Here is a 27,839-nt window from a genome sequence, read left to right on the forward strand (position 1 = left end):
GTTAGGGTTGATAAATTTTAATAGGTGCCTTCTTATGTTTGCGGTCCTCTAGTGAGAGGACTCAACCTGCACCGAGTGAATACATGTTAGACAACATTGCAACATCTCCTAATGTGCTGGCATATTAGTTTCCCAGAACAAATTAAGTTGGGAATGCTGGCAACCTTAAAAACTTTTCTGTTGTTTCATCTATTAAGTAGATGCCACATTCTATTTGGAACGGTCAAAGTGTTGTAAATAAGAGCCACTATTACTGTGAGATAGTTAATCGAAAAATTTCTTGTTCGCATAAGGCGTATCACGTTACCTTGCAAGCGTAATGCGCTTGTTGTGGGTCGCCCGGGGGAAGGTGTGGTTCTCAGTCACTTTGTATCTGAAATGCGATACACGTGCGAGGTGTTAGATTACCATATAAGCATGCTGGCACCAAGCATGTGTTTCTACGTTGTGTTTTAAGATTTGGATTCAGGTAGCCTACCTGAAATTTCGATGTGTCTCGATAAATAGGGGTTACTCCGTAGCCTGTTCCGGACTTGGTGTCTGTAAGACAAGCAATCCGGACAGGCGGGTTAAAAATCTCCAAGCTGTTGTATTTGGCCAGAAACATCATGCCCCATGAAAAAACCCCGCGGTTGCGTTACCTGTAGGCGTCTTGTCACTTCCCTCTTCTCCCGGGTCTCCTCGTTCGAAATGCGAACACGTGACCCGGAAGTGAATCTGTTTTAAGTAGCGTCCGGCCCCCCGGGTGACGAGAACGTCATCCGGGCTAGACAGATTTAAAGCAATAGAAGCAGTGAAAGGGAGCCTGGACAGGGGTGTGTCTATCACAGTTGTGGTGTCAATTTGATGTTAAGGTAAACACGTCGCGAGTAAACTGATTATGAAAAAACTTTACGGGGGCATGCCTATTCTTTATATTTAAGTAAAGTAGTACATGTGGAGAATAGAAAGAAATATACGTGACGATCCGCAATATGCGGTAGGTGAAAATTATCCGATGCATAGTGCTGATAGATAACATGCTCAGTGCTCTATTCCATCTATCAGTTTAGCAAAGATTAGTGAGTAAGCTGTGAAGATGTTGCAACAATCTCGCATGCTCTCACAACGGTTGTAGAGAAACGTGAAACGATCTCTTCCCAACCTCTCTTACAAATCTAAAAGTTTCATTTCATAAATCCGATCATAGAAGGAAAACTTCATTACTCCGGTATAACCAGAATGCAACCAGTAGGTTACACTGTGGTTATATCTAAGGTTAACATATTCATATGATGTAAAATTATACATTCGTTGCTTGCAAGGCGAACTAGAAACCTAGTAGATACCACTATGACAAACAACAAATTCAGTCAGAGTCAATAAAACAGTATAACCCATCCATTGTATCAGAGTTGTGTGTCAGTACAGGGTGAGTTCACTCTGACAAATAACAATATCAGTGAGAGTCAATAAAACAGTATGCTCCATCCATTGTGTCATAGTTGTTATGTCAGTACAGAGTGAATTCATCTGATTTTCTTTATTGCTATTCGGGAGTTCAGTCACCTAAGAAAAATTGAAGCTCCGAATCAAAGTTAAGGCCTAAGCCGACTGCGTACATTTTCATGATCCACATGGCCTCCGTGCGTCGCAGTTTTAGTTCTCTATTGCCTCCCCTGATCCCTAGATTTACTACATCAATGCCAAAGAAGGAGACAACTTTCTCACTCTGAGTTTTGGCAACTTGCCACATGCAGTGCTACAGGGTATCTAGGATCTTGTTTGATAATTGCCCTCATATGTTCCGAAATTCTGTCCTTGAGGGCACGTATGGTGCTCCCTACGTACTGTTTACCACATTTGCATTCTATAATGTAAACCACGTATTTGGTTAGACAGTTGATATTGGTGTTTATAGAGAAACATTCACCTTTTGGATTAGAAAATTGTTTTGTCTTATGTTTAGCCCACCTGCACATGGCACAGAATCCACATTTGTAAAAACCCTTGCTTTTTGAGGAAAGCCAATCTGTTGCCTGTAGACCATGTGGTACAGTTGGACTCAATCTGTTTCTGAGGGTGTTACCTCTCCTGTAGCAGATCTGGGGCCTGTCTGTAATAAATGGAATTAAAGATTTCTCATTCTTTAGTATTCCCCAATGTTTCATCATGCTTTTTCTCAAAGTATGATGGAGAGAATTAAATTCAGTGATCAACCTGATTGAGTTGTTTGTGGGCAGCGGTTGTGTTCTAGGTTGTAACATGTCTGTTCTTACAGTTTTGTTGATTCTCCTTTCTGCTTGTTTGATCACGTTACTAGCGTAACCTCTTTTGGAGAACCTGTTTTTCATGTCGTGTACGCAGTCTTTAAATTGGGATTCTTCACTACAGAGCCTTCTGGCTCTTAGGAATTCACCATACGGTATAGACTTTACCTGGTGCGGAGGATGAGAGCTGTTAGCGTGTAATATAGAGTTACATGAGGTAGATTTTCTAAAGAGCTTGCTATGTAAAGTGTTATCTGCCACATATAGTTCTATATCCAAAAATTCAATTTTGGTTTGACTATGCGTCATGGTGAATTTGATTTCCCAAGTATTACTATTCAGATAGTTGAAGAATTCCATAAGTAGTTCTTCTGAGCCTGACCATAGGAGAATGCAATCATCTATATAGCGTCCCCAGAAGATTATCGAGTCAATGTATTGGGAGCCCTTGTCCCCCCAGATAAGATCAGATTCTAGGTTACCCATGAAAAGGTTAGCAAACGACGGGGAAAATTTTGATCCCATCGCTACTCCCTTCTTTTGACGATACCATTTTTTATCAAACACAAAAAAGTTGTTATTCAACACCAGTTCCATCATTTCTGATAACATTGCAGTATGTTGGTATAGTGACGCTGGTCTGTTACCTAAACATCTATTCATAGCAAGTAGTCCCAGATCAATATTGATACTAGTATATAGGGACACAACGTCCATAGTGACAAGAAATGTGTCTGGTTGCCAATGGATATCAGAGAGAATGCTCAGAATATGTCTGGAGTCTTGTATGTACGAAGGAAGATTGTGTACTAAGGGTCCTAGAAAGAGATCAATGTATTCTGCCATCCTTTCGGTAGGACCCCCTATGCCCGAGACTATTGGTCTACCCGGAGGGAAGGGCTGGTTCTTGTGTACTTTGGGGAGTGTGTAAAGCCAAGGGTATGTTGGTCGGAAATTTTTAAGATATAGGTATTCTTGGTCATTTAATAGACCCGATTGTTTCCACAGCAATAGTTTATCATTGATTTTAATTGTCAAGGGACCTATTGGATTAAAGGATATCGGTTCATAGCAAGTAGCATCAGCTAGTTGACTGTGAATTTCTCCTTCGTAATCAGTTTTGTTCATTACTACTACGTTGCCGCCTTTATCGGCCTCCCTGATGACAATGTGTACATTGCTACTGAGAGAAGTTAAGGCTGCTCGTTCTCCTATTGTCAGGTATCCAGATACTTGAAAGATTTTGCTGCATTGTTGGTGTTAGTTCTGTCAATATCTTCTAGTACCCTCTTGTGAAATTGATCTATTGCATTCCCTCCTGACAGTGTAGGTATCCATCTAGATTTGCTTTTTAAGCCACTCGATATACTGTAGTCTGGGTCTATGTCGAGTTCCATTAAAAGTCTATCCATGTCGTATGGTGAATCTTCCATATCAGTAATAGACAAGAGTAAATGCGTAGCTTGTACATCTTTTATTGACAAAAATTCGTCTGTATTGGCAAGGACAGGAATATTCTTTCTACCCACATCAGTACTGGTTTTGTCAGAAAAATGTTTTTTTAACTTTAAATTTCTAATAAACTTAAATAAGTCTATTTTAAGTTTACAGAGATCACCTGTGGCAAAAGGATTGAAACTCAGACCTTTACTTAACAATGAAATCATGTTTGGTGTAAGTTCATGTGAGGAAAGGTTGATTACTTGGACTTCTGTCTGGTTAGTTGGGTTCAGTTCCTGTTCGTGCCTGATCTGAGCTTGTTCCTGTACTCTGTTCTTTGATCTCCTACCCCTACGGGTTTTGGATCGGGTGGATCTCTCTGGACTGGGAACCGGTTGCCTCTTCTGATTCTCTGAACCTCTTGAGAAAAAGTCGCCACACTGCCTGCGGCTAGGGTTTCTGGTTCTCCACTACTAAGTCCCGCACTGCTGATAGAAGCATTGCTGGACGAGACCGAACTGGCTCCACCTGTAGATTGAATGTTAGCATTCCTAGTCTTGCTATTAGGAATGAGTAGATCGTATTTACTGGCGTAGGTGAATACCCTGCCCTGTTGGTAGTCATTTTCATCTCGTCTGATCTGTCTCGCTTTCCTATTCTTGATGTCACTTTGCTGTTTGAGAAGGATATCATCTAGGATATCATAGTTCTTCATTGTAGCTTCAGGGATATTCAAGTCCTTAATTTCTTGTTCGACCACAGCAATGTCTGCTTGTAACTTAGTAACTTTGCGGTCCGAACTTTCTATTAGAATATCCATAAGGGTCATTGAATTTGCTCTAAGTGAATCTTCCCACTTAGACATGAGGTCTGCATCTAAGTCATCATAGGTGGGAAAGATTTGACCTCTGAGGCCCCTGGGTATTCTTTTTAATCTCAAGTATTGTTTGAGAGTGGTGCCGTCCCACCACTTCACATTCTCCTGTTTCTTAAGACGTTCAAGTATGATAAACTTGTCTCTAAGGCCTTCCTTTCGTGGAGGGTTAGTACTGGTGGTGGCAGTTATGGTGGACATGCCTTTAGCTAGATTGTCAAAGAGTTCCTCTGCTGCTTTGCCGCGATCCATGTGAGCTGATTCAATTGTGGGTCTTATGGAGGCAAACAATTCGTGTATGATTGTTTGAGAGTGCTAGGCGGCAACCCTAAGCTGACTCAGTGGATTTGAGGGAAGGATGGTTTTTAGGATGTCAGAGAGCGGGCGCACTGCCAGTATGGAAGCACTGTAGGACCAAGTGGAGTGTGGTGCAACTGGGTGAGTGGACAACCATATAACCACTCAAAGGAGAAGCAAGCGAGCTCACTAATCCAAAGTAACAAAAAACAGCATACCCTATGCACACACTTAACAAGTAGAAAACGGATACAATGTCCAGATGTAAAAGTTCGATAATGCAGAGAAACAACAGTAATGTGCAGCTAAATGTGAATAAATGAATAAGTGTCAATAAAGAAGTCTTGGTCTCCTTGCTTTATTCCAACACAGCATGTGAACAACCAGCCGACACGTGTTTCATCGCATCTTGCGAATCTTCAGGGCTGGAAACAATACAGAAAACAAGGAGCTATACTTGGGGATATGTACATTTGTGACCTTGAATGGGTAACCTAGAATCTGATCTTATCTGGGGGGACAAGGGCTCCCAATACATTGACTCGATAATCTTCTGGGGACGCTATATAGATGATTGCATTCTCCTATGGTCAGGCTCAGAAGAACTACTTATGGAATTCTTCAACTATCTGAATAGTAATACTTGGGAAATCAAATTCACCATGACGCATAGTCAAACCAAAATTGAATTTTTGGATATAGAACTATATGTGGCAGATAACACTTTACATAGCAAGCTCTTTAGAAAATCTACCTCATGTAACTCTATATTACACGCTAACAGCTCTCATCCTCCGCACCAGGTAAAGTCTATACCGTATGGTGAATTCCTAAGAGCCAGAAGGCTCTGTAGTGAAGAATCCCAATTTAAAGACTGCGTACACGACATGAAAAACAGGTTCTCCAAAAGAGGTTACGCTAGTAACGTGATCAAACAAGCAGAAAGGAGAATCAACAAAAAACTGTAAGAACAGACATGTTACAACCTAGAACACAACCGCTGCCCACAAACAACTCAATCAGGTTGATCACTGAATTTAATTCTCTCCATCATACTTTGAGAAAAAGCATGATGAAACATTGGGGAATACTAAAGAATGAGAAATCTTTAATTCCATTTATTACAGACAGGCCCCAGATCTGCTACAGGAGAGGTAACACCCTCAGAAACAGATTGAGTCCAACTGTACCACATGGTCTACAGGCAACAGATTGGCTTTCCTCAAAAAGCAAGGGTTTTTACAAATGTGGATTCTGTGCCATGTGCAGGTGGGCTAAACATAAGACAAAACAATTTTCTAATCCAAAAGGTGAATGTTTCTCTATAAACACCAATATCAACTGTCTAACCAAATACGTGGTTTACATTATAGAATGCAAATGTGGTAAACAGTACGTAGGGAGCACCATACGTGCCCTCAAGGACAGAATTTCGGAACATATGAGGGCAATTATCAAACAAGATCCTAGATACCCTGTAGCACTGCATGTGGCAAGTTGCCAAAACTCTGAGAGTGAGAAAGTTGTCTCCTTCTTTGGCATTGATGTAGTAAATCTAGGGATCAGGGGAGGCAATAGAGAACTAAAACTGCGACGCACGGAGGCCATGTGGATCATGAAAATGTACGCAGTCGGCTTAGGCCTTAACTTTGATTCGGAGCTTCAATTTTTCTTAGGTGACTGAACTCCCGAATAGCAATAAAGAAAATCAGATGAATTCACTCTGTACTGACATAACAACTATGACACAATGGATGGAGCATACTGTTTTATTGACTCTCACTGATATTGTTATTTGTCAGAGTGAACTCACCCTGTACTGACACACAACTCTGATACAATGGATGGGTTATACTGTTTTATTGACTCTGACTGAATTTGTTGTTTGTCATAGTGGTATCTACTAGGTTTCTAGTTCGCCTTGCAAGCAACGAATGTATAATTTTACATCATATGAATATGTTAACCTTAGATATAACCACAGTGTAACCTACTGGTTGCATTCTGGTTATACCGGAGTAATGAAGTTTTCCTTCTATGATCGGATTTATGAAATGAAACTTTTAGATTTGTAAGAGAGGTTGGGAAGAGATCGTTTCACGTTTCTCTACAACCGTTGTGAGAGCATGCGAGATTGTTGCAACATCTTCACAGCTTACTCACTAATCTTTGCTAAACTGATAGATGGAATAGAGCACTGAGCATGTTATCTATCAGCACTATGCATCGGATAATTTTCACCTACCGCATATTGCGGATCGTCACGTATATTTCTTTCTATTCTCCACATGTACTACTTTACTTAAATATAAAGAATAGGCATGCCCCCGTAAAGTTTTTTCATAATCAGTTTACTCGCGACGTGTTTACCTTAACATCAAATTGACACCACAACTGTGATAGACACACCCCTGTCCAGGCTCCCTTTCACTGCTTCTATTGCTTTAAATCTGTCTAGCCCGGATGACGTTCTCGTCACCCGGGGGGCCGGACGCTACTTAAAACAGATTCACTTCCGGGTCACGTGTTCGCATTTCGAACGAGGAGACCCGGGAGAAGAGGGAAGTGACAAGACGCCTACAGGTAACGCAACCGCGGGTTTTTTTCATGGGGCATGATGTTTCTGGCCAAATACAACAGCTTGGAGATTTTTAACCCGCCTGTCCGGATTGCTTGTCTTACAGACACCAAGTCCGGAACAGGCTACGGAGTAACCCCTATTTATCGAGACACATCGAAATTTCAGGTAGGCTACCTGAATCCAAATCTTAAAACACAACGTAGAAACACATGCTTGGTGCCAGCATGCTTATATGGTAATCTAACACCTCGCACGTGTATCGCATTTCCGATACAAAGTGACTGAGAACCACACCTTCCCCCGGGCGACCCACAACAAGCGCATTACGCTTGCAAGGTAACGTGATACGCCTTATGCGAACAAGAAATTTTTCGATTAAGTATCTCACAGTAATAGTGGCTCTTATTTACAACACTTTGACCATTCCAAATAGAATGTGGCATCTACTTAATAGATGAAACAACAGAAAAGTTTTTAAGGTTGCCAGCATTCCCAACTTAATTTGTTCTGGGAAACGAATATGCCAGCACATTAGGAGATGTTGCAATGTTGTCTAACATGTATTCACTCGGTGCAGGTTGAGTCCTCTCACTAGAGGACCGCAAACATAAGAAGGCACCTATTAAAATTTATCAACCCTAACGATAATCATGTTTAGCACTACTAACTCCCTTTCTCAAATACCAGGAAGTATATAACTCTATATCTTTCACCTCTATTGCAGCTATTGTACCTTACTTCTCAATAGAGATTGGATGGTCTTGGGCCCTTCCGGGTCGGAAGTATCACCGGAAGAGCGGTGAACTTTCCGTTTTTTTTATTTCATGTCGCTACTTAACGCATATCCGGAATTTACTGATGAAATGAAAGTAAAACTTTTTTGCGTTCTACTAGAGCTAACCTCAATTGGTGCCTAGTCACATGATTAGTCCATAATAAATTATATCTTTATTGATCTAACTTTTCGACCTTTCTTCTTTTCTGTCTCCCCCTTCTCTCCCATTGTCTTCCTTCTCTTGTTTCTCAAAATCTACCCTCATCTATCAATCACGACAGACCATATAGTCCAAACACAACCAATGGAGGTATGTGTCGGAATTTTCAAATATTATGTCACCAAGCACATATTGCACGCATGATACCTCACATCGGCATAGATTTTAGCGTAGCACCTCACCATGCACAATTTGGAGATTACAGTAAAGGATATACATGTGAATTCACTGTATCGATTAGGGTGCCTAAGTGCACGACGGCGCACCTCAATTGCATGGTATATACGAGCGTATTCTAAGCACCTTAGCACACCAAAGGATGTTTTCCCAAAACCATCTCAAGGGCATAGACTAACGCATGAGATAATCCAATGTGATGCTTGTCTCAACGGCTGACCTGAATTGTTATTCAAGGTCACAAATGTACATATCCCCAAGTATAGCTCCTTGTTTTCTGTATTGTTTCCAGCCCTGAAGATTCGCAAGATGCGATGAAACACGTGTCGGCTGGTTGTTCACATGCTGTGTTGGAATAAAGCAAGGAGACCAAGACTTCTTTATTGACACTTATTCATTTATTCACATTTAGCTGCACATTACTGTTGTTTCTCTGCATTATCGAACTTTTACATCTGGACATTGTATCCGTTTTCTACTTGTTAAGTGTGTGCATAGGGTATGCTGTTTTTTGTTACTTTGGATTAGTGAGCTCGCTTGCTTCTCCTTTGAGTGGTTATATGGTTGTCCACTCACCCAGTTGCACCACACTCCACTTGGTCCTACAGTGCTTCCATACTGGCAGTGCGCCCGCTCTCTGACATCCTAAAAACCATCCTTCCCTCAAGTCCTTTGATGTATGTTGGATCAGTGGGCGCTGCCTTGTACTTCTTGTTGATACGAGGGTTAATGACTCTTGCGCGGGTGGGCTCCTTGAAAACCTCTGGCGCATGTTTTAACACCCCTTTCAGCATTGGCAATGTCTTAACAGTTTTTTCAACTACTGAAAATGTGTCAAAATGGAAATCGACGTCTACTGGGTCTGCATGGAGATCTACGTCATGATTGGCTGCAGCTCTTTCAATCAGAGCGTTGAAGGCCGCAGAGTCCTCTGTTGGGGAAGTCTTCGCTGAAAAAAGCTGAGGCTCCTGTCCCGAATGAGGGTCCCCAGGGTCGCCCCCGGCAGACCATGGCTCAGTCACATCCTCTGGGTCTGAGTAAACGATAGGCATACTCATCCTCATCGTTTCCATCACCCTCCTCAACATTAGAATGAGTGGGTGAGAGTTCATGACTTTGTGGAGATGCAGGCTCCATAGGGGCAGATGCACCCGCAGAGTCCAACTTCGTCTTCAGTGGGATTTGGAAATGTTCCAAAGCTGGCTCAGGGGTGATCTTCCGCTTAAGGAGAGAGAGCTTGCCTGTGTTGGCGTCGATGATCACTTCTCGACGCTCCCTCTTCCGCCAGTGGTTGGTGGCGCGGGTTTGGAACCACCAACGATGCCTTCGGCGTCGAAGATAACTTCAAGGGCACACCGGCCCCAGGCTTCGCAGTGAAAGCTTTCGGCGCCGTCTTTGGAGGCAGCGTGAACAGAATCGGCGTTGGCGCCTCCACCGGTTTTTGTAGAGGCTTGGGCGGCACAGTGTCCTTCGGCTCGGCTGCCGCGGTCCCCTCCCTAATACGCTGGAGGGACTCTGTGACTTTTTTGGTGAGTGAGGCGGAGGGACGGACCGGCAACCAAGCACGCAGTCTTCGGAGCCGACGCAGCTTCCCCCTTGGCCTTGTCTAGAGGAAGTGGGGCAGTGAGAGACTTGGGGTCGTCCTGCCGCTTCTTCAAGGCCTTCTTATGGTCGTCGACCTTCTTGGTATCGATGCGACTCTTCAGTGCGTCGACCAACTTCGGCGCCGACGCAGCCGCGTCAACCGTTTTCACCTTCGGCTTCGATACCGTAGTCTTTGGGTCGGCCATTTTGGCGTGGCTCTTGAGCTCGACGGCCATCTTGGACTTCTTCGGCGCCGAGGCCTCCGAAGTCTTCGACCCGACCAGTGCGACTTGCGCTTTTGGTTTCGATACGCCTGGCGTCGATACCGATGGTTTCACTTTCGGTTTCTGCACCGTGAGTGGGGGCGTATCAATGTCCGTGGCCGGGCCGGAAGGCGGAGCCGTGGGACGGGTATCAGGGCTTTGGGTAAGGCCCGAAGGCGATCTCTCGGCCTGGGCCTTAGAATGGGGGCTGGCCCCGGAGTCAGTGTGAGGAAGCTCCTCCTCCGAGCTATCCTCTACGGTGGCAATGGCCCCGTCGTCGTCCCCTACCTCCTCGACGACTTCCTCGAACTCCTCGTCTTCCGAGTCGTAGTCTTCCTCGACCTCCGATGCCGGGTTAGTGTCTGTGATATTCTGGATAGTGTCGTCGCCGACATCCTCCTCGAAGATGTTCGCTGGAGGGGGTGCCGAACTCTGGGCCTGCAGTCTTGCAGCCCGGCGGAGCTTGAGAGTCTTCTTCGACCGGAACTTGGAACAGGCCATACACTTGGCCTCGTCGTGGTCCGGCGACAAGCACTTATTGCACACTGGGTGCACGTCGATATGTGGGTACTTTGAAGCACACACCGGGCACCTCTTAAATGGACTTCGTTCCATGATGAAGTAGGTTGGAGCGTCGTGTAGGCCCGTCCGCGCCGAAAGCACGCGGAAGGGTAGTAATGGTTAGGAGCCGATGAACAAACGAACCCGAACGATAGACAATACCGACGTGAGTCCTAAAGACCTTTTGGTCTCAAGTAAAGTAAGTTAAACAACTATCGATTCCGACAGAGGGAAACGAAACACATCCGAACCCAATGGCGGAAAAAAACAATCTGGGGATGGAGTCGATGCCCATGCGCACTGTAGTCCAGGGGAGGAGCCACCTATCTCGTGATACTTCGAAGACTCTTCCAGGACAACAATGTGCAATCATCCGGACCCAACACTAGGCGGCGATCTATGCACAGATATGAATTCAGCAGCCCACATGCCTCGAACCCTGGCTGATGACGGCTGATAGCCAGAACCGGTCCTCGGATGCTTGATTCCGGTCCAGGAAAGACATGGTTTGGCAGTTCGGGCTGGACTGTTCCCATGAGGCACAGGGTCAAGGCTGATTTGCATATGGCCATGTCTGAACTGGGGTGGTGTGGAGTGCAAAAAACGATGGATTTAGGCCCAGATCTCTGTCCTGGGGTGAATGTATGACATTGTTCTGCATTCTGTCCATCAACTGTTGTTTTTGCATTTGTCACCCGGATTGGGATGGGTATGCTCAGACCTGAGTCCCATGCTCTCCACACCACTGGAGTCAAGCTATCCTGGCTGATGATGGCTGATAGCCAGAAACCGGTCCTAAGATGCTTGATTCCGGTCCAGGAAAGACATGGCTTGGCAGTTCGGGCCGGACTGTTCCCATGAGGCACAGGGTCAAGGCTGATTTGCATATGGCCATGTCTGAACTGGGGTGGTGTGGAGTGCAAAAAACGATTTAGGCCCAGATCTTTGTACTGGGGTGAATGTATGACATTGTTCTGCATTCTGTCCATCAACTGTTGTTTTTGCATAGGAGGAGCAGGGGCACCACCGAGTCCCAAATGTACAGTTGGGGCTGCTGGAGGTGGTGTAGAAGCATCCAAGAAAGAATTTTTTATTTTTTACATATTCACCCTACCTCTCTAGGGCATGAATTGAATCCGTGATCCTGGGAGAGGTTTGTTTACATTTTAACCCCTTCCATGCATAGGACGAGCTCAGCTCGTCATGAGGCACAGCGGAGCTGCGCTCATGACAAGCTCAGCTCGTCATACTGCTGCGGCCCTCCCACGGGGGCGAATTCCCCGCCTGTGCAGGCGTTCTAAAGGAGTGGGTGAAGTCATGACGAGGCCAGCTCATCATGAGCAGAGCTCCACTGTGCAGCATGACGAGCTGGACTGGTCATGAGTACGGTGGGCCCCTCCCTCCCCCCACACCGCGCGGGAATTAGCCCCACGTGGAAGGGGTTAAAGACTCAGAGCTGGAGATGTCGGAACAGAAAATAGAGTGTGGATCCCCCTTTTGGATGGTGCTGTGACTACAGTAACAGGCTACTTATAGTAAATTAAAGACTCAAAGATGCATTCTAAATTTAAATGTTTTTTTATATGTTGACAATATATTTACCACTATAATGAATGATTTTGTATATTGATCCCATTATTTCCAATGGTGTTGCAATGTTGAACCTAACATTTGGTTACTTTTACTAATGTGGTGATTCCCTAACTAAGCCAGTGGATCTGCTGTATTTATAATGACCCCCTTTATGTTGCGATATTGCATCAGGTAGGCTGTACAAGTGCTACAACACGGACTTACATCAGCAATTGTGTAAAGAAACACCGACATATCTATGTCTGGTTAAAAAGCACACATCGAGTGTGAAAACGAACCATGTTTGTGTTTGCACTCAATGACACAAGTGTGAAAGCACAAACGTGTTCTTATCTGCACACGAAAACAAGATCTCATTTGAGTGCACCAGACAGAGACACACACACCATTTGTAAAAAAACAAAACAAATCTTGTGTCGTTCATGGGGTTTGAATACGACACTCTTAACAGATCAGAAAGTTTGGTGTATGCAGAGGCCTGACAGACTTTAACAGGTGTGGAAAAAAAACACAGTCGGTCAGATCTGCACGCTACAGCCTCTTGTGAAGAAGGGTGAAAACACCTCAACGTTGCGAACTTTGTTTAGATAGTTTTCTCAATTCTTAGCTACTGCTTGAGTTAAACGTGCACTTTGCATTATTTTCGTTTTTGTGCTTCCTTAGACGGGGTTTCAGTTCGAGAGAAGATTTATCCGATAGACACACAAAAGTGCACTTGGATTCTATGTCAGAACTGGAGACTAGTATTATACCTTCTTTCTCCACTTTATTGCATACAAGAAAAGTACATGGCAACAGCCAATCACAAGTCCCAAATACACTGTCCAATAGGGGCCAAGGAAGCCCAACATAGTCCATCAACTGTGTTCTCTCCTCCACTTTCTTCTCTGCTACACAGCAAGATAAGTACTCTTCAGTTTTCTTTAACTGTCTAGTGCTCTGCTTTGGTGTGTTTTGTGCTTAGGATTATTCCTGGCTGATGTTTACACTGCTAACTTTGTTATATTGGTGATCTTATATTGCTGTTGCGATTGTTGGCTGTTGTCAGGTCTGTTTTGCATTGAGGCTTCCTGGCGGTGACCGCTCCGGTGTTTATTCAAGGGATGGCGCCGTCGCGCCCGATAAAGTTTTTGTTGATTGTGACGCTCTGTGTCTTTGTTTCCACCTCCCGCGGCAGGGCAGGGCAGCGCTGCGGGGAGGGTACGATCAGGTCCGTAACTACGTGGCTTAGTTGCTGGATTGGGCCCGTCCTCCCGCCGCTAGAGGGCGCGAAAGCTTTGGCGAGAGTGGAGAGACGTTGAAACTCTCTTCAGGGAGTTTCAAACATTGGAAGGTGTAGAGCGGCGAGGCAGCAATATCTAACAAAACGCCTCGCTGCTCCTTGATTTTTCTACGCTCTCCCTCGCGCCGAATCACTCGTGATTTGAGAGGGAGCCAATATTCCACTGCGGTGGGTTGAACGCCTCGTGACAAGAGGTCCTGTACTAATTAGCTCAGCAGCTAGGGACTTCACCCAGACCAGTTCACCCTTCTCCAGGGGGGTTAATCTTGAAATTGTGTGCCAGCATTCAGTCCCTCTGGCTTGCACCTGGTAATTGGTGTTTTTTACCGCTTTCAAAAGCATTCAGGTTGTCACCCAACCTTTTGAGGCCTCTGTGTTGGGCCCTGTGGGAGTTACCTCTCTTAAATTAGGAGCCTCCCGGTATGGAGTATTACAAGGATTACAATGAAGAGGAGGAAGACCCCCTCGCTGATATGCCCTGGGGAGATGCCTTTTATGAGGCGGTAGATACTTCTATAGGGCAGTGGACCAGGCCATGTCCCCATTAGAGGATAGGCTTTCCCGGCAGATTCAGCAAGCCTTTACCCAACTGTCCCAACAACTTGCCCCCTGCCCCAGGCCCCTTCTACCAGTCCAGCACAGGACACTATGGGTTCCCCACCACCTAAAAGGTCCCGCGAAGCAGGGGTGGACATTGACGCTTTTGATCGCCTTCGGCAGGCTTTCCCTCGCCAGTCGTCCGGCGCCCCTTCCTGGGTTACCCCTGCACCAGCGCCAGTACCTCCGGCCCTGGCCCCACTACCGGTACCTGATACAGCACCGGCTCAGGCGGTTCTGGTCCCTCGGGTCCTCCCTGGAACCTCCCAGGATCCCCGAACACCTCGGACATGTTGGATCCAAATGACATTGTGCACCCGAGATCATCTGAGTGGTCACCGAGTGATAAGGTTGCGGCCTGTGTGGCCGCCCATATCCGCCGTCCCCTAGAAAAAGAGGCACGTAATTGTCTAAGGGCGGAATGTTCTCGCCCCTCCCTGGATAGTAAGGTTGCTCTTACACCCGAGATAGATCCCCGTATGGGTACTTTCGTCCAGAAGTGTATAAGGAACCCCAAGAAGGGAATGGTTAGATCCTGGCGGGCCTGCCAGGATCAGCTTCTGGACGCCCTGGGCCGGTTTATGAAAATTCGATATGGCTGAGGAGGCTAATGAATCGGGATCCATCATTTCTCCCGAGACCTTGTCCGGCTGGGCTCAACGACTCATCATATTTAAGGGCAATGCTAACTGTGCTCTCTCCACAGAACGCCGCCGGTCCCTTCTCATCAAGATCGATCTGAAGCTCGGGGACCTGGCAGATTCTGAGGAGGGCCCCATCGCTCAAAGCGGGCTGTTTGGAAAGCCCTTTGTTAAGGAGCTGGGCAAATTTGTGAACACTTTCACTTTAGACTGGGCTCAGTCGACCATCAAGAAGTTGTTTCCCAGTGTTTTCTTGGGGACGGCCGAGGAAGGGGCCGCTCGTCAGCAACACCAGACCAAATCAGAAGGGCTCCGGACAATACCAAGATCAGTCCAGATTTGGTAACTTTTACCCCACGCAAGGAAAAAGGGGCAGAGGCTACCGTGGAGGAACCACAACTTCCAGCCCAGTTGAGAGTTCTCCCTTCTTCCCCTCAAGAAATAGGAGGGTGGTTGGCGGGGTGTTGTCAGGCATGGTTAATTGTCATGTGAGATGCGTGGGTCCTGCAGACAGTCAGGGGTTTCCCTATAGAATTCGAAGGGACCCCGGTGCAGAGGTTTCCCCACGGCCCATTCAGTTTTAAGCACAGGATACCATCCTAGGAGATTGGGTCTCTTCTCAGGAAGGGCGCTATCACCCTTACTTCCCGACATCCCGAAGGGTTTCTGAGCAACATCTTTTTGGTCGACAAGACCGACGGTGGCAAGAGGCCGGTGATAAACCTAAGCGAGTTCAAATCAATGGCTGGTTTATCGCCATTTCAAGATGGAGGGGATCCACCTCCTCCGAGATATACTCCGTCCTCTCGACTGGATGGTCCGTCTGGACCTCAAGGACGTATTCTTGGTGGTGCCGATTTTTCCTCCTCACCGCAGATTCCTACAATTCCTGTGGAACGACTGTACCTACGAGTTCACCTCTCTCCCCTTCTGCCTTTCTTCGGCCCCTTGGTGTTTCACCAAGGTGCTCAGGCCAGCGGTGGAGTTTATGCAGGCCAGGGATGTCAGGATGATAGTTTCTCTAGATGACCTTCTCTTGATGGCGTCTTGCCCCCAGCTTCTTTTGTGCCACCTTCAGATGACGATATCACTACTCCAGGCCCTTGGGTTTGTAATCAACTAGAAAAAATCGTTGTTACAGCCTGTTCAGTCCATTAAATTCTTGGGATTCATGATAGACTCCACCGAATCCACACTCAGCCTTCCAGGCTGGAAAGTGACAAAGATCTGACACAAACTGTGTCGGGTTCTGGCAAAGCCACTAATTTCCCTCCGGCAGCTGGCTCGAGTGGTAGACCTTTTGTCAGACTCCATCCAAGCCATCTTCCCGGGCCCCCTCCATTACAGGGCCTTGCAACACCTAAAAGGGTTTTTCCTTCGAAAGGGGTATCCGTACTCTCGCAAGGTCCCCTTGTCCGACGAAGCCCGGTCAGGGATCCAGTGGTGGCTGGACCACATGGAGGCCTGGAACGGAAGGGCAATTTTTGGTTCCGCTCCAGATATGGTCATAGAATCAGATGCCACCAGGCTCGGCTGGGGCGCCAGGTGCAGAGATCTTTCTACGGGAGGGTTGTGGTCTCCCAAAGAACAGAAATAACACAAACTGTTTAGAACTTCTGGCGGGGTCATTCGCGGTACGTTGCTGGACGAAAGATTCAGTACAGTTGTGTGTGCTCCTGAAAATGGACAACGTCTCAGTGGTCAGTTATGTCAATCACCGATGGGGGAACAACCAGGTCGAAGGCCTTATCGGACTTGGCGGCGAGTTGTTGGCAGTATTGCCTAGATCATCAGGTGTCTGTCAAGGCGGATTACTTCCCGGGCCGGGACAATCTGGAAGCCGATTTCCATTCCCGCCATGTCGGAGACTCCAGTCTTTGGCAGCTGGATCCTTCAGTTTTTGCGAGGTTGAATGCCCTATAGGGTCTGTTCTCGGTGGACCTCTTTGCGTCCAGGCAGGATTACCAAGTTCCCTGTTTTTTTCAGTTGGCGTCCAGACCCACTAGCGGTGGCGACGGATGCGTTCCTCCAGGATTGGAGCGGAGTTACGCGTTCCCGCCGTTCGCGATGATAACAAGGATTTCGGCCCAGGCTTGTCGACAATCGGCGGATTTGATAATCGTCACTCCCCTGTGGAGGTCTTAAGTATGGTTTCCAGTTCTTCTGGAACTTTCTTTGGATTTTCCAATCCTACTCCCCCATTTTCAGAACCTTCTCTCAGCTCCGGAAGGGTCTCTACACCCTCTAGTGTCCACGGGTTCTCTGAGACTCATGGCATGGCGGATTTCAGGAGTAGATGGGAAGCCCCTGGCCTTTCACGAGAGACTGAGAGCTTTATCTCTAAGGCATGGGCAGACGATACCGGTCTGCTTGGGGCAGATGGACACGCTGGTGTGTGCTACGGGGTTTTGATCCCTTGGTCGCGGATATGGTCCACATCGTGAATTTCCTGGTCCAGTTGACCTCAGAGGGTTTGGCTTATAGGTCTATCAATACCTTTCGGTCGGCCATCTCTTTGGGCCATGTTCCAGTAGACGGATCTCCTGTGGGTGAACACCCTTTGGTCTGCAGGCCGTTGCGCGGCATTCGCTTGTCTTTGCCTCCAGAGCTCCGCTATTCTGCTCTCTGGGACGTGAATCAGGTTCTTAACCTTTTCTTGTCGTGGCAACCGAATAAATACCTTTCTAGAAAGGAGTTATCAGCGAAGTTGGCCACGCTACTGTGTCTCATTTCTTGTAGACGGGTGACGTACGTCCAAGCTTTGGACGTCTCAAGCAGGATTTTTTCTCCGGATGCAGTTACTTTCACCCTACTCAGACGCACAAAGTGCCATTCCAGATTCATTTCCTACCCGCAATTTCCGGATTCCACAAAGCTTTGTGTGGTCAATTGTCTAAAGGCCTATGAGGAGATGACCGTAGAATACAGACCTCCTGGGGAAGAGACCGCTTCTTATTTCTTTGTGAAAGCATTTTAAGGCAGTCTTTTCACCCACTATTGCCAGATGGATTCGCTGGGTGATACAGGAGGCAGGTATCAGTCTTAGCCAATTTGGCGCACACGCCGCGAGAGGTGCCACGGCATCAAAGGCTTTCAGTCTAGGTGCGCGTTTAGAGGATATTCTTAACGCGGCCGATTGGTCCTCCGGCTCCACGTTCAAACGGTTCTATTCTAAGCCGATTTTGAACGCAGCTAATTTGGTTGTGGGCCAGCTTTGAACAAGCGTAATACTCGCCTCCAGTCCTGACATAGAATGAAAAATTTCCTAGCTAACGTAACGGAAAGTTAAGGACTCGGAGGCGAGGATTATCCCACTCTGAACTCCTGGAGGAGATCCCTCCCGGTATTACAGTACGTAAGAGGAGTTACGTAAGAGGAGTTGTAAATTCTATCTATGTATATAACTGAGCATGCGGTTTACTTTCAGTTGTTGGTAAAGACTTGTTGTCTCTCTACTATTTCCTTTGGTAAAGATGTTCTTGTCCCCAGACTCGGATTCACACAAGCAAGACTACTGTAGATTAAGGGGATGTTGGGCTCCGCGCTCAGAGAGAGGAAGAGAGAACACAGTTGATGGACTATTTTGGGCTTCCTTGGCCCCTATTGGACTTGTGATTGGCTGTTGCCCTGTACTTTTCTTGTATTCAATAAAGTGGAGAAAGAAGGCATAATCCTCGCTTCAAAGTCCTTAATAGAATTGAAACTTTCTGTTACGTTAGCTAGGAAATGTTTCATTCTTAAGGGGGAGATGAAAGAAAAGAAACAGGAAATCGGACAAAGAAGCCCCACGTTTAGACTAACTGTTTGCACACGCACAGAGCGGTCCATTAAGAATGGAGTAATTATGGGAAATAGAGCAGAAAAGAAGCCGAAAGTGCGCCCTTAAAGACTAAGGCATAACAATAATAACAAAACACAAAGGATGCCAAGGGTCTTGAAAAACTGTCAACGCACTCAAAAAGTAGTGTGCAGACATAGGTGTACATATGTATATACGTAAGTGTGTGTTGCAAGAGGAGAGATATATAGACCCATCAGCCCACCCATTGGCGGAGTCTCATCATCTGGGTTGTTTTGTCCAGACTGATACCTCCACATTTGTCCCACTGTGTAGTATTGTGGGTTAGTAGTGTGGAATCAACCAGAGCGAGAAGAAGAGATGTCCCGGCTGAAGGGTCAAAAGTTGCAGTGCATGAGAAGTGTGTGAATACAAAGAGTGAAAGTGATTAAAATTGCCTATTGTGATGCCAAAAAAGGAATTTTAATAGAGGGGTCATCATAACGGCAAGGTTAAAAACAGAAAGTGGTGATAGTATGGCAACAAATATTACTATCAATAATGTCTACGTGGTCAACATGTTTCAGCCTTGAAGGCTTTCGTCAGGACCTAAATGTGTATACCACTACTGGAACAGTGAAAAATAATAATGGTGATATAAATTCTTTCACATAACAAATGACAACACCTACCCAAAGAGATCTACTTCTTGTAGGTATGAAGTCATGGTAGTGAGAACTATCTTTCCCATCACATGTATGGAGGATGACTCACCTCACCTGGCGCTCGCTCAGGTTGATAGAGGCGACGCACTGTCCGTCGTTGCCTCAAGCCTCCCACTGAGTCTCGACTCAGTGGGAGGCACCATTTCAAAGACAAATAAGTGTGTTTTCTATGTTGTATGTCTTGTCAGTATTTCTTTTACAGGGCCAATTGAGCAAATGGTTTGTTCCAGGTGACTGCACCTGTCTGAGCTACCCATGACTAGGATGACCATCTCCTTTTTCAGGTCATGCAAATGCATGCAACTTGAGCAAAAACCGCTGTAGGCACATTATAGCCTATATTTGTATACACTTAAAAGATTATTTTTCACTTTTTGTTACTTACACAAAACTTTAAGGTTACAAATTAGTGAAACGTGAGTAAGGTGGGGAAGTTGTGCCCCCGTCCTGAAGGAGCACATGCTCCGAAACATGTCGACGCACACCTGAGGTACTGTCCATTAATACGACAGATCAAACCTCGCACTTCACTTCTTTTAGTAGTACCAGCCCGGGGTTGTGAATAAAGTTTTTTCCAATACACCCACGAGCCAGGTATCTTTTTAACTCTTCACTAAATCCCACCACTCCCATAAATATCCCTATCACTTGCACCACACATAGCCATTACTATAAGTGCTCCCGCGTAGTCGTAGGTCGCAGCACGCCGCATCCCGCTAGAGGGGTGCGAAGACCCCTATGATGAAGCAGGACACCAAGGGGCCTTTTGGTGTGTGAGGGGTATTTTACAAAACACTAAGTGCTCCCACACCTCTGTGGGTAACACTTCCCTTAGTCACTATTAGTAGGATTCTCCTTGTTTATGTAGTTTAAAACAGCACACACAGGCTGCAAAGGAAGCCTGAGACACGTTTAAAGTAAAAACGTAAAAATAGCCCACACCACCTCCCAGAGTGCCTTCAACTTCTCTGCTATGCTGAGAGAGGCAAGTGCTGCAATGGAGTACTGGACTCACAGTACAAAGAAAATTGGGGACCTATTACTTGTGAGGCACTCACATACTTCACAACTAATAACCCAATATATTACAATCATTGTCCAGGATTTGCAGCACATCATTGATTTGCGGGATGGCTATTTTAGTGCTGCATTCTCCTCTGAAAGCAGATCGTCCATAAGATTGCTATAATTGACAAACTATTTTAGTTGATTGCTGATAACTTCCAAGCAACCTGGCACAAGGAAAAGTAGACGGCGTGTGAATTGCTACTGTTGCTCGAATCTGCAGTAGTTTAAAAAGAAAATCAATAAAGGAGATACTTGCTGAACATTTTTTAGCATTCTGGAAACCCACCCCTGTGGGATTGAAAGCCTTGATAACGTTGAACCAGTGTAGGCAAGATGTATGTAAATATTTTTCTACATTCACTGGCATCAGATAAAATGATTGGCTGGTTTTAGTTTTGAAATGGTGTTAGGAAGTTCAACAAGGAATACTTTTTATTAAGTAATTCAATATATTCGATTTTATGAAAAAAATCATAAAAGAGCAAAATACAATTCACAATAACAGTAGCAATGGACAAATTAATATAGATCAGGTAAAAACATCTCTGTACAATAAAAAAAACTCTGCAGTAAAGTGTACACAGCAGTAAGACACCAACGCCAATATTAAAGCAGTAACTCCCTATACTATGCTGATAATCTGCCATTATCCTTCCCCCTATTTCCTAATACTTACAGACATTTTTAGGAAACAGCAAACACTATGACAAAAATAAGAAATGCCTAACAACTGAAGATACGGTAAGGCATTTCAGCATTTCTTGAAGGCAAGTGGTTTCAAAATATGTTTGAGACAAAATAAAAAGAAAAGTTGATAAACTGTGCAAAAAAAACATAAAAAGGTAGCAATAATTGCTCAGCTGAACCATCACAAGGACAGGCCGATGTACTACTGCCCCATAACTTTGCCCAGTTAGAAAAACCCAAAAGAAGACAAACAGTGCCTGGCCTAAATCTAAAAAGAAGAGACCTCTCCGACCATGTGGATTCCAAATATAAATAAAATGCAGTGTCTCCTGTTGCTAGAAAAATAAGATAATTACGAATAGAGTGATTGCTGAAAACCTCCCCCATTCTTTGGAAGAGACAGAACTCGTCATGACGGGACATCACCAGCCAGATTTTCTTAAGGTATCCGGAGAGTAAACTTTTCAGGGAGACCAATATCAGTAAAGGAGTTACGGACACACTTTACTCTAGGATTAAAAGACCGTTGTCTAAACTGAGGCAATCTGAAATAGCTTTTCTTTTAAAACTTGCCTCAGCGTTTAACCCAGAGCAGGAGCGGGACCATCTTTACTAAATCAGAGATACCTCACAAATGTAATTTCAAAAGCAAAATAAAATGGGAGCTAGTCAGCGGAAGATTCAAGATCCGCCTGCAAATCCTATTTTCTTTCACCTGTATAGGGGAAGCGTTGTGAAAAACCCCTTCCTCAGATCAATATGTGGATGTAGGAACGCATGACAGGTTATAGATCTTGATTTATGGGGGAAAAAGCCCCCTACCTACCTTCTGAAAGAGAATGAATAGAGACCTAGCAACCGCGTTGCATCGTCAGCTGTCTTTATATTGCAAAAGCAAGCAGAGATAAGCAGCCACGCTAACATGTAAAGATACTCGAAAAGAGGTCTTGTCTTGCATAGCAATATATTGATCTGTATTAAATGAAAGAATAAACAATATAAAAAAACTATTAAGTTTACCTGCTGCTTTCTCTCTTTATTTTCATTTTCTTTGTTGTTCTTTAACCCTCCACTAGCAATTTCTATTATCTGTTGTTCCTCCGACTTGTTGCACTCCGAAACCCGATCAGAAATAACGTTTTCCACTTCATTAGATGCATCCTCTTTTTCAGTAAATGAGCCATTTGATTTTTCATCTGTTTGGAGACAGTCCTGTGTATCTGCAGGTGTTACTTCAGAGGAAAACTTTCCAGAGAGTAGAGAATGCACTTTTGCTAATGGAAACTCATGAAGCATGCCAAGGAACGATTTTGGAAAGCCAAAACAATCTGTGGCTGCTCTACCAGGCTCACCACCCTGGTACATTTGAATAACCGACCCAAAACCTGAAAGATTTAAACAATAAAAGAAAATTACTTGCTTTATTGCATGTGTTTTAGACAATTCTCAATAATTAATCATAATAATAATTTAAAATAAAAATGCTCGTTTCATTTTAGAATACATCTTGATCTTCTCCTGTATTGGTCAATTTGAAAAGGTAAATTACATTTAGAATAGTCAACACCTGATTACCTGGAAATACTATTGACATCTGCATATATACACAAATCTGGTACAGACAAATTAATTCAGAACAGGTACAACAAGTTAGTTCCTAACAGACTGTGCAGGAGGTTGTATTACATTACAACGAACGCCTTTACCAAACAATGCCTTTACCACAAAATGGTAAGTGAAACCAATATATTTGTGTGTGTGTGAGCATCTAAAAAATATATATATATAACCATCTTTATTGACATCTAACCCCAAACGCACCCACTCCAAAACCCGAAAAATACCCTTAACACCCCTAAACACCTTTACCACCCAACACCCTTAGCCACCCCTAAAACCCCTAAACACCCTTACCACCCAATACCCTTAACCTTACCCACCCCAAAACCCTAAAAATGCCCTTACCACCCAATACCCTTCACCTTACCCACCCCTAAACCCTAAAAACGCACTTACCCTATGCGCACACACACACACACACACACACACACCCACACATCACCAAATTATCCCCAGTTGAAAACGCACTCGAAAAGCAGATGAATTCCACCGATTATTTGTTCAAAGAAAACCAGCATTTTCACTCAGATGCATTTCATTCCTTTACATGTTTCAAAGTGCAGCTCCTTGGTCACAGGCTTCATAATACTGCGCAGTATAGGTGGAAAGGCACTCTACCCTGCGTGCCAATTAGCCCTCAGTGGGCCTCACAGGTGAGTTCAACTTAGTGTTGCATGCTAGTGCACTTTCACAAAGTCCTTTACCTCTAATAGGTTGCTGCGCTGTAGCATACGTACACACCCTCCCCCGATATATTCTTGTTGTTACGTTGTAAAGGTATGCGTGGTAAAGGCATTTGTGTGGTAAAGACCTGCATGGTGAAGGCAATGGTAAGGGCAAGGTGCGGTAAAGGCAAAGTGCGGTGTGGTAAATGCCACGTTGTAAAGGCGGGGGAACAGCTGAAGGATACCATTACGTTGCTTTTGCTGAAGCACCATCCATGGCCTCAGGGAGTCGGGATTAATATGCCGATGGCAGGGATTTAACATGCCGATGGCAGAAAAGGTAGCTACAGGCCCGCTGCCACGATGTGCCTAATAACACAAGATTCTAGCAAAGTAAGCCTCAGACGTTCCAGTGGGTGCCAATCTGAGCCATCCCCATGCGGATGAATGAAGATGCGGAGATTTAGCAGCGATGTGGGCGTCACAGGGAGCATAAGAAACAGAGTCAAAGTGGTGGTACATCAGAAGGAAAAAGCTTTGTCTTCCTGTTCATATTATACCTGCCATGATGAATAGAAACTGACACAGGAATCGTCAAGATAAATTAACAATTGAAGGTCTCAAAATTATTTTTTGCCACAGTGAATTTCACTTGGGTCCCGTCGTTATCTGGATTAAACAGTGGCTCTAGACGAAGACCAAGAGATGAAATATTTTAGAGCAATAACTTTCACTGTAATCTGCCATTGTGAAGGCCAGTCATTTTATTTACAAAAGCAAAACAAAATCCGATGAGTGGGAGAAAGCTATAAAATGAACAAATCCCCAACAAGCCTAGTACTAGATTGTTTCTCACCTAAACCAACAAAGCATCTTACTTAGAAAAATCAGAATTGAGGAGACTAGAGATCTCACAATTGAAGAGGGCCACACTCCGAAAGGGAGATATTTCCTGGTAATACAATAGACACAAGCCCCCTCCCGAACTGCTGAAGTGCCTGCAATGATACACTAAATTCTGTTTAATAAAACTGATGGAGAAGGCACTTTGAGATAAATGAACAATACCCAGACAGTACCGCAAAGGAGATCATATTATCTAAGAAAACCATCTAAATTGGCAGTGATTGGTGGGATCTCTTTTGCGTTTTCCTTGTGGCATTCTGCTAGGAGTGTTCTTTGCAGAGTGACCACTGTGCCTTCTACAAGGCCGGGTCACCCCTCCTGCTGCCAAACGCCTTCCTGTCTGCCTGCCTGCCTGCCTGAGCGACCCAGCCGCCGCTGAGCCGCCCGTCATCGCCGATTCCCGCCGCTGCCTCCCTGCGGCCCCGCCCACCTCCAGCCCATTGGCCGCCCCGCTCCCGCCTCCCAGCTGACCCGCCCTCCCGGCTACAGATTTATGACACCCCCAGAGCGACCGCGCAGCGAACGCGCACAGCGGGAGCGCCGAAGGTGCTCCAAAAGTAAGCCCGTCTGCGCCCGTCCGCGCCTGGACCGCGCCCAGTGCCAGGACCCCTGGCCCCTGCAGATCCCAGCCCACCCGCCGGACGTACGACGCCGCCACCCTCAACGCACTCAACGCCGGCCGAGTCCCGGGCTGCTACCGAGCCACCCCGAGACGCACCCACGGACCCTTCTGCTGCAACTCCTGCAAGTTCACCTGCCTCCGGACCTGCACTACACCTACACCAACCAAGATGAGCTACAGCAGCAGCCACCTGAAATGCATCCTGCTCAACACCCGCTCCGTCCACAGGCACGCCATCGAGATCTGGAACCTGCTCGACACCACAGCCCCAGACGTCGCCTTCTTCACGGAAACATGGATGAACGCCTCCTCAGCGCCTGACATCGCCATCGCCATCCCAGACGGCTACAAGATCATCCGAAGAGACCGCATCAACCACACCGGAGGAGGCATCGCCATCGTCCACAGGAACACCATCCGCATCACGACCAACACCGATGACACCCTCGCAACCGCCGAGCACCTGCACTTCCAAGTCCACATCAACCCCAAGATCACCCTCAGAGGCACCCTCATCTACAGACCCCCTGGACAACGCACACAATTCAGCGAAGACATCGCCGACTTCATCAGCCCACACGCCCTCTGCTCTGCTGACTACATCCTCCCAGGGGACCTCAACTTCCACCTGGAGAACAACAACGACCGCAACACCACCACCCTGCTGGACAACCTCGCCAACCTGGGACTCAAGCAACTGGTGACCACCCCCACCCACTACGCCGGACACACACTCGACCCAGTCTTCTCATCCAGCATGGACATCGCCTTCAGCCACGCCACCGGACTCCACTGGACGGACCACAGCTGCGTCCACTTCAGCTTCGCAAGGACCACGATCCACCACCACCACCAGCAACAGGCTGCACGCAGGAACTGGAACAAGATCACAGCCGACTAGCTCGCGTCCTCCCTGAGCATGAACCCTCCCACCAGCACAACGAACCCTAGCCAGGTGGCCACCAACCTCACAAAGTGGATCAGCGACTGCGCAGACGAGCTCGCCCCCCTGAGGACCCCGCCCAGCAGACCCGGTAGCAAGAAAGCCCCATGGTTCACCGACGAACTCAAGAGCTCCAAGAAGAACTGCCGAGCCCTCGAGAGAACCTGGCGCAGAGACCCAACACCGGACAACATGACTGCCCTCAAGCTCGCCACCCGAAAACACCACCAACTCATCCGCGCCACCAAGAAAACTGCATTCAAGGAACGACTGGAGAACAACGCACTAAACAGCAAAGAACTCTTCAACATCGTCAAAGAGCTCTCCAACCCCAACGCCGGAAACAACGACATCACCCGTTCGCAAGACCTCTGCAACTCCCTCGCCTCCTACTTCCACAACAAGATCGCGGACATACACAACAGCTTCAGCACTCAACCGACGATCACCACGACCGAACCACCGCCCCCCACCACCACCACCCTCTGCGCCTGGACTCCGATCAGCACCGAAGACACCGTCCGCACGATGAACTCCATCCACTCCGGATCTCCGACCGACCCCCGCCCTCACCACGTCTTCAACAAGGCCGACGCTATCATCGCACCCCACCCCACCTGCGGGACATCATCAACACCTCCTTCGACACTGCTACCTTCCCGGAGAGCTGGAAGCACGCCGAACTCAGCGCTCTTCTCAAGAAGCCATCGGCTGACCCCACCGACCTCAAAAACTACCGCCCCATCTCGCTGCTCCCGTTTCCTGCAAAAGTCATCGAGAAGACCGTCAACAAGCAGCTGGCCGCCTTCCTCGAGACGAACGGATCCCTCGACCCCTCGCAGTCTGGCTTCCGGGCCAACCACAGCACCGAGACCGCCCTGATCGCAGTCACCGATGACATCCGAGCGCTGCTCGACAATGGAGAAACAGCAGCCCTCATCCTCCTCGACCTCTCCGCGGCCTTCGACACTGTCTGCCATCGTACCCTAGTACAACGCCTCAGCAACGTCGGAGTCCAGGAGAAGGCACTGGAGTGGATCATCTCCTTCCTCGCCGGAAGGACACAGAGAGTCCGCCTCCCTCCGTTCAGATATGAAGCCACCAAAGTCATCTGCGGCATCCCTCAAGGCTCCTCGCTCAGTCCAACCCTCTTCAACATCTACATGAGCCCCCTCGCAGACATCGCACGCCAGCACAACCTCAACATCATCTCCTACGCTGACGACACCCAGCTGATTCTCTCCCTCACCAACGACCCCGCCACCGCCAGAGCCAACCTTCACGAAGGGATGAAAGAGGTAGCCGAATGGATGAAGAACAGCCGCCTGAAACTGAACTCAGATAAGACGGAAGTCCTCATCCTGGGATCCTCACCCGCCGCTTGGGACGACTCCTGGTGGCCCCCCGCCCTAGGCAGCGCACCCAAACCAACAGACCACGCACGCAACCTGGGCTTCATCCTGGACTCCTCCCTCTCCATGACCAGACAAGTCAACGCCGTCTCCTCGTCGTGCTTCAACATCCTGCGCATGCTACGTAAGATCTTTCGGTGGATCCCCACCCAGACCAGGAAGACTGTCACCCAGGCCCTCGTCACCAGCCGTCTGGACTACGGCAACACCCTCTACGCCGGAACCACCGCCAAACTCCAGAAGAGACTCCAGCGGATCCAGAACGCCTCAGCACGACTC

The 27,839-nt window shown here is 46.7% G+C and overlaps 1 protein-coding gene across 2 annotated transcripts in view; it reads right to left on the reverse strand.

Moving 5' to 3' along the window:
• TRMT6 (tRNA methyltransferase 6 non-catalytic subunit) overlaps positions 1–27,839 on the reverse strand; it is a 173,979-nt gene that overhangs the window by 85,645 nt on the left and 60,495 nt on the right. For both annotated transcript variants that reach the window (XM_086927683.1, XM_086927684.1), the window contains exon 7: positions 22,413–22,777. In XM_086927683.1, coding sequence (XP_086783809.1) covers positions 22,413–22,777 — 365 coding nt within the window. The remainder of the gene's footprint in view (positions 1–22,412; positions 22,778–27,839) is intronic.

The sequence above is a fragment of the Lissotriton vulgaris genome, chromosome 6 (genome assembly GCF_964263255.1).
Source record: "Lissotriton vulgaris chromosome 6, aLisVul1.2, whole genome shotgun sequence".
Taxonomy (NCBI): Eukaryota; Metazoa; Chordata; class Amphibia; order Caudata; family Salamandridae; genus Lissotriton; species Lissotriton vulgaris.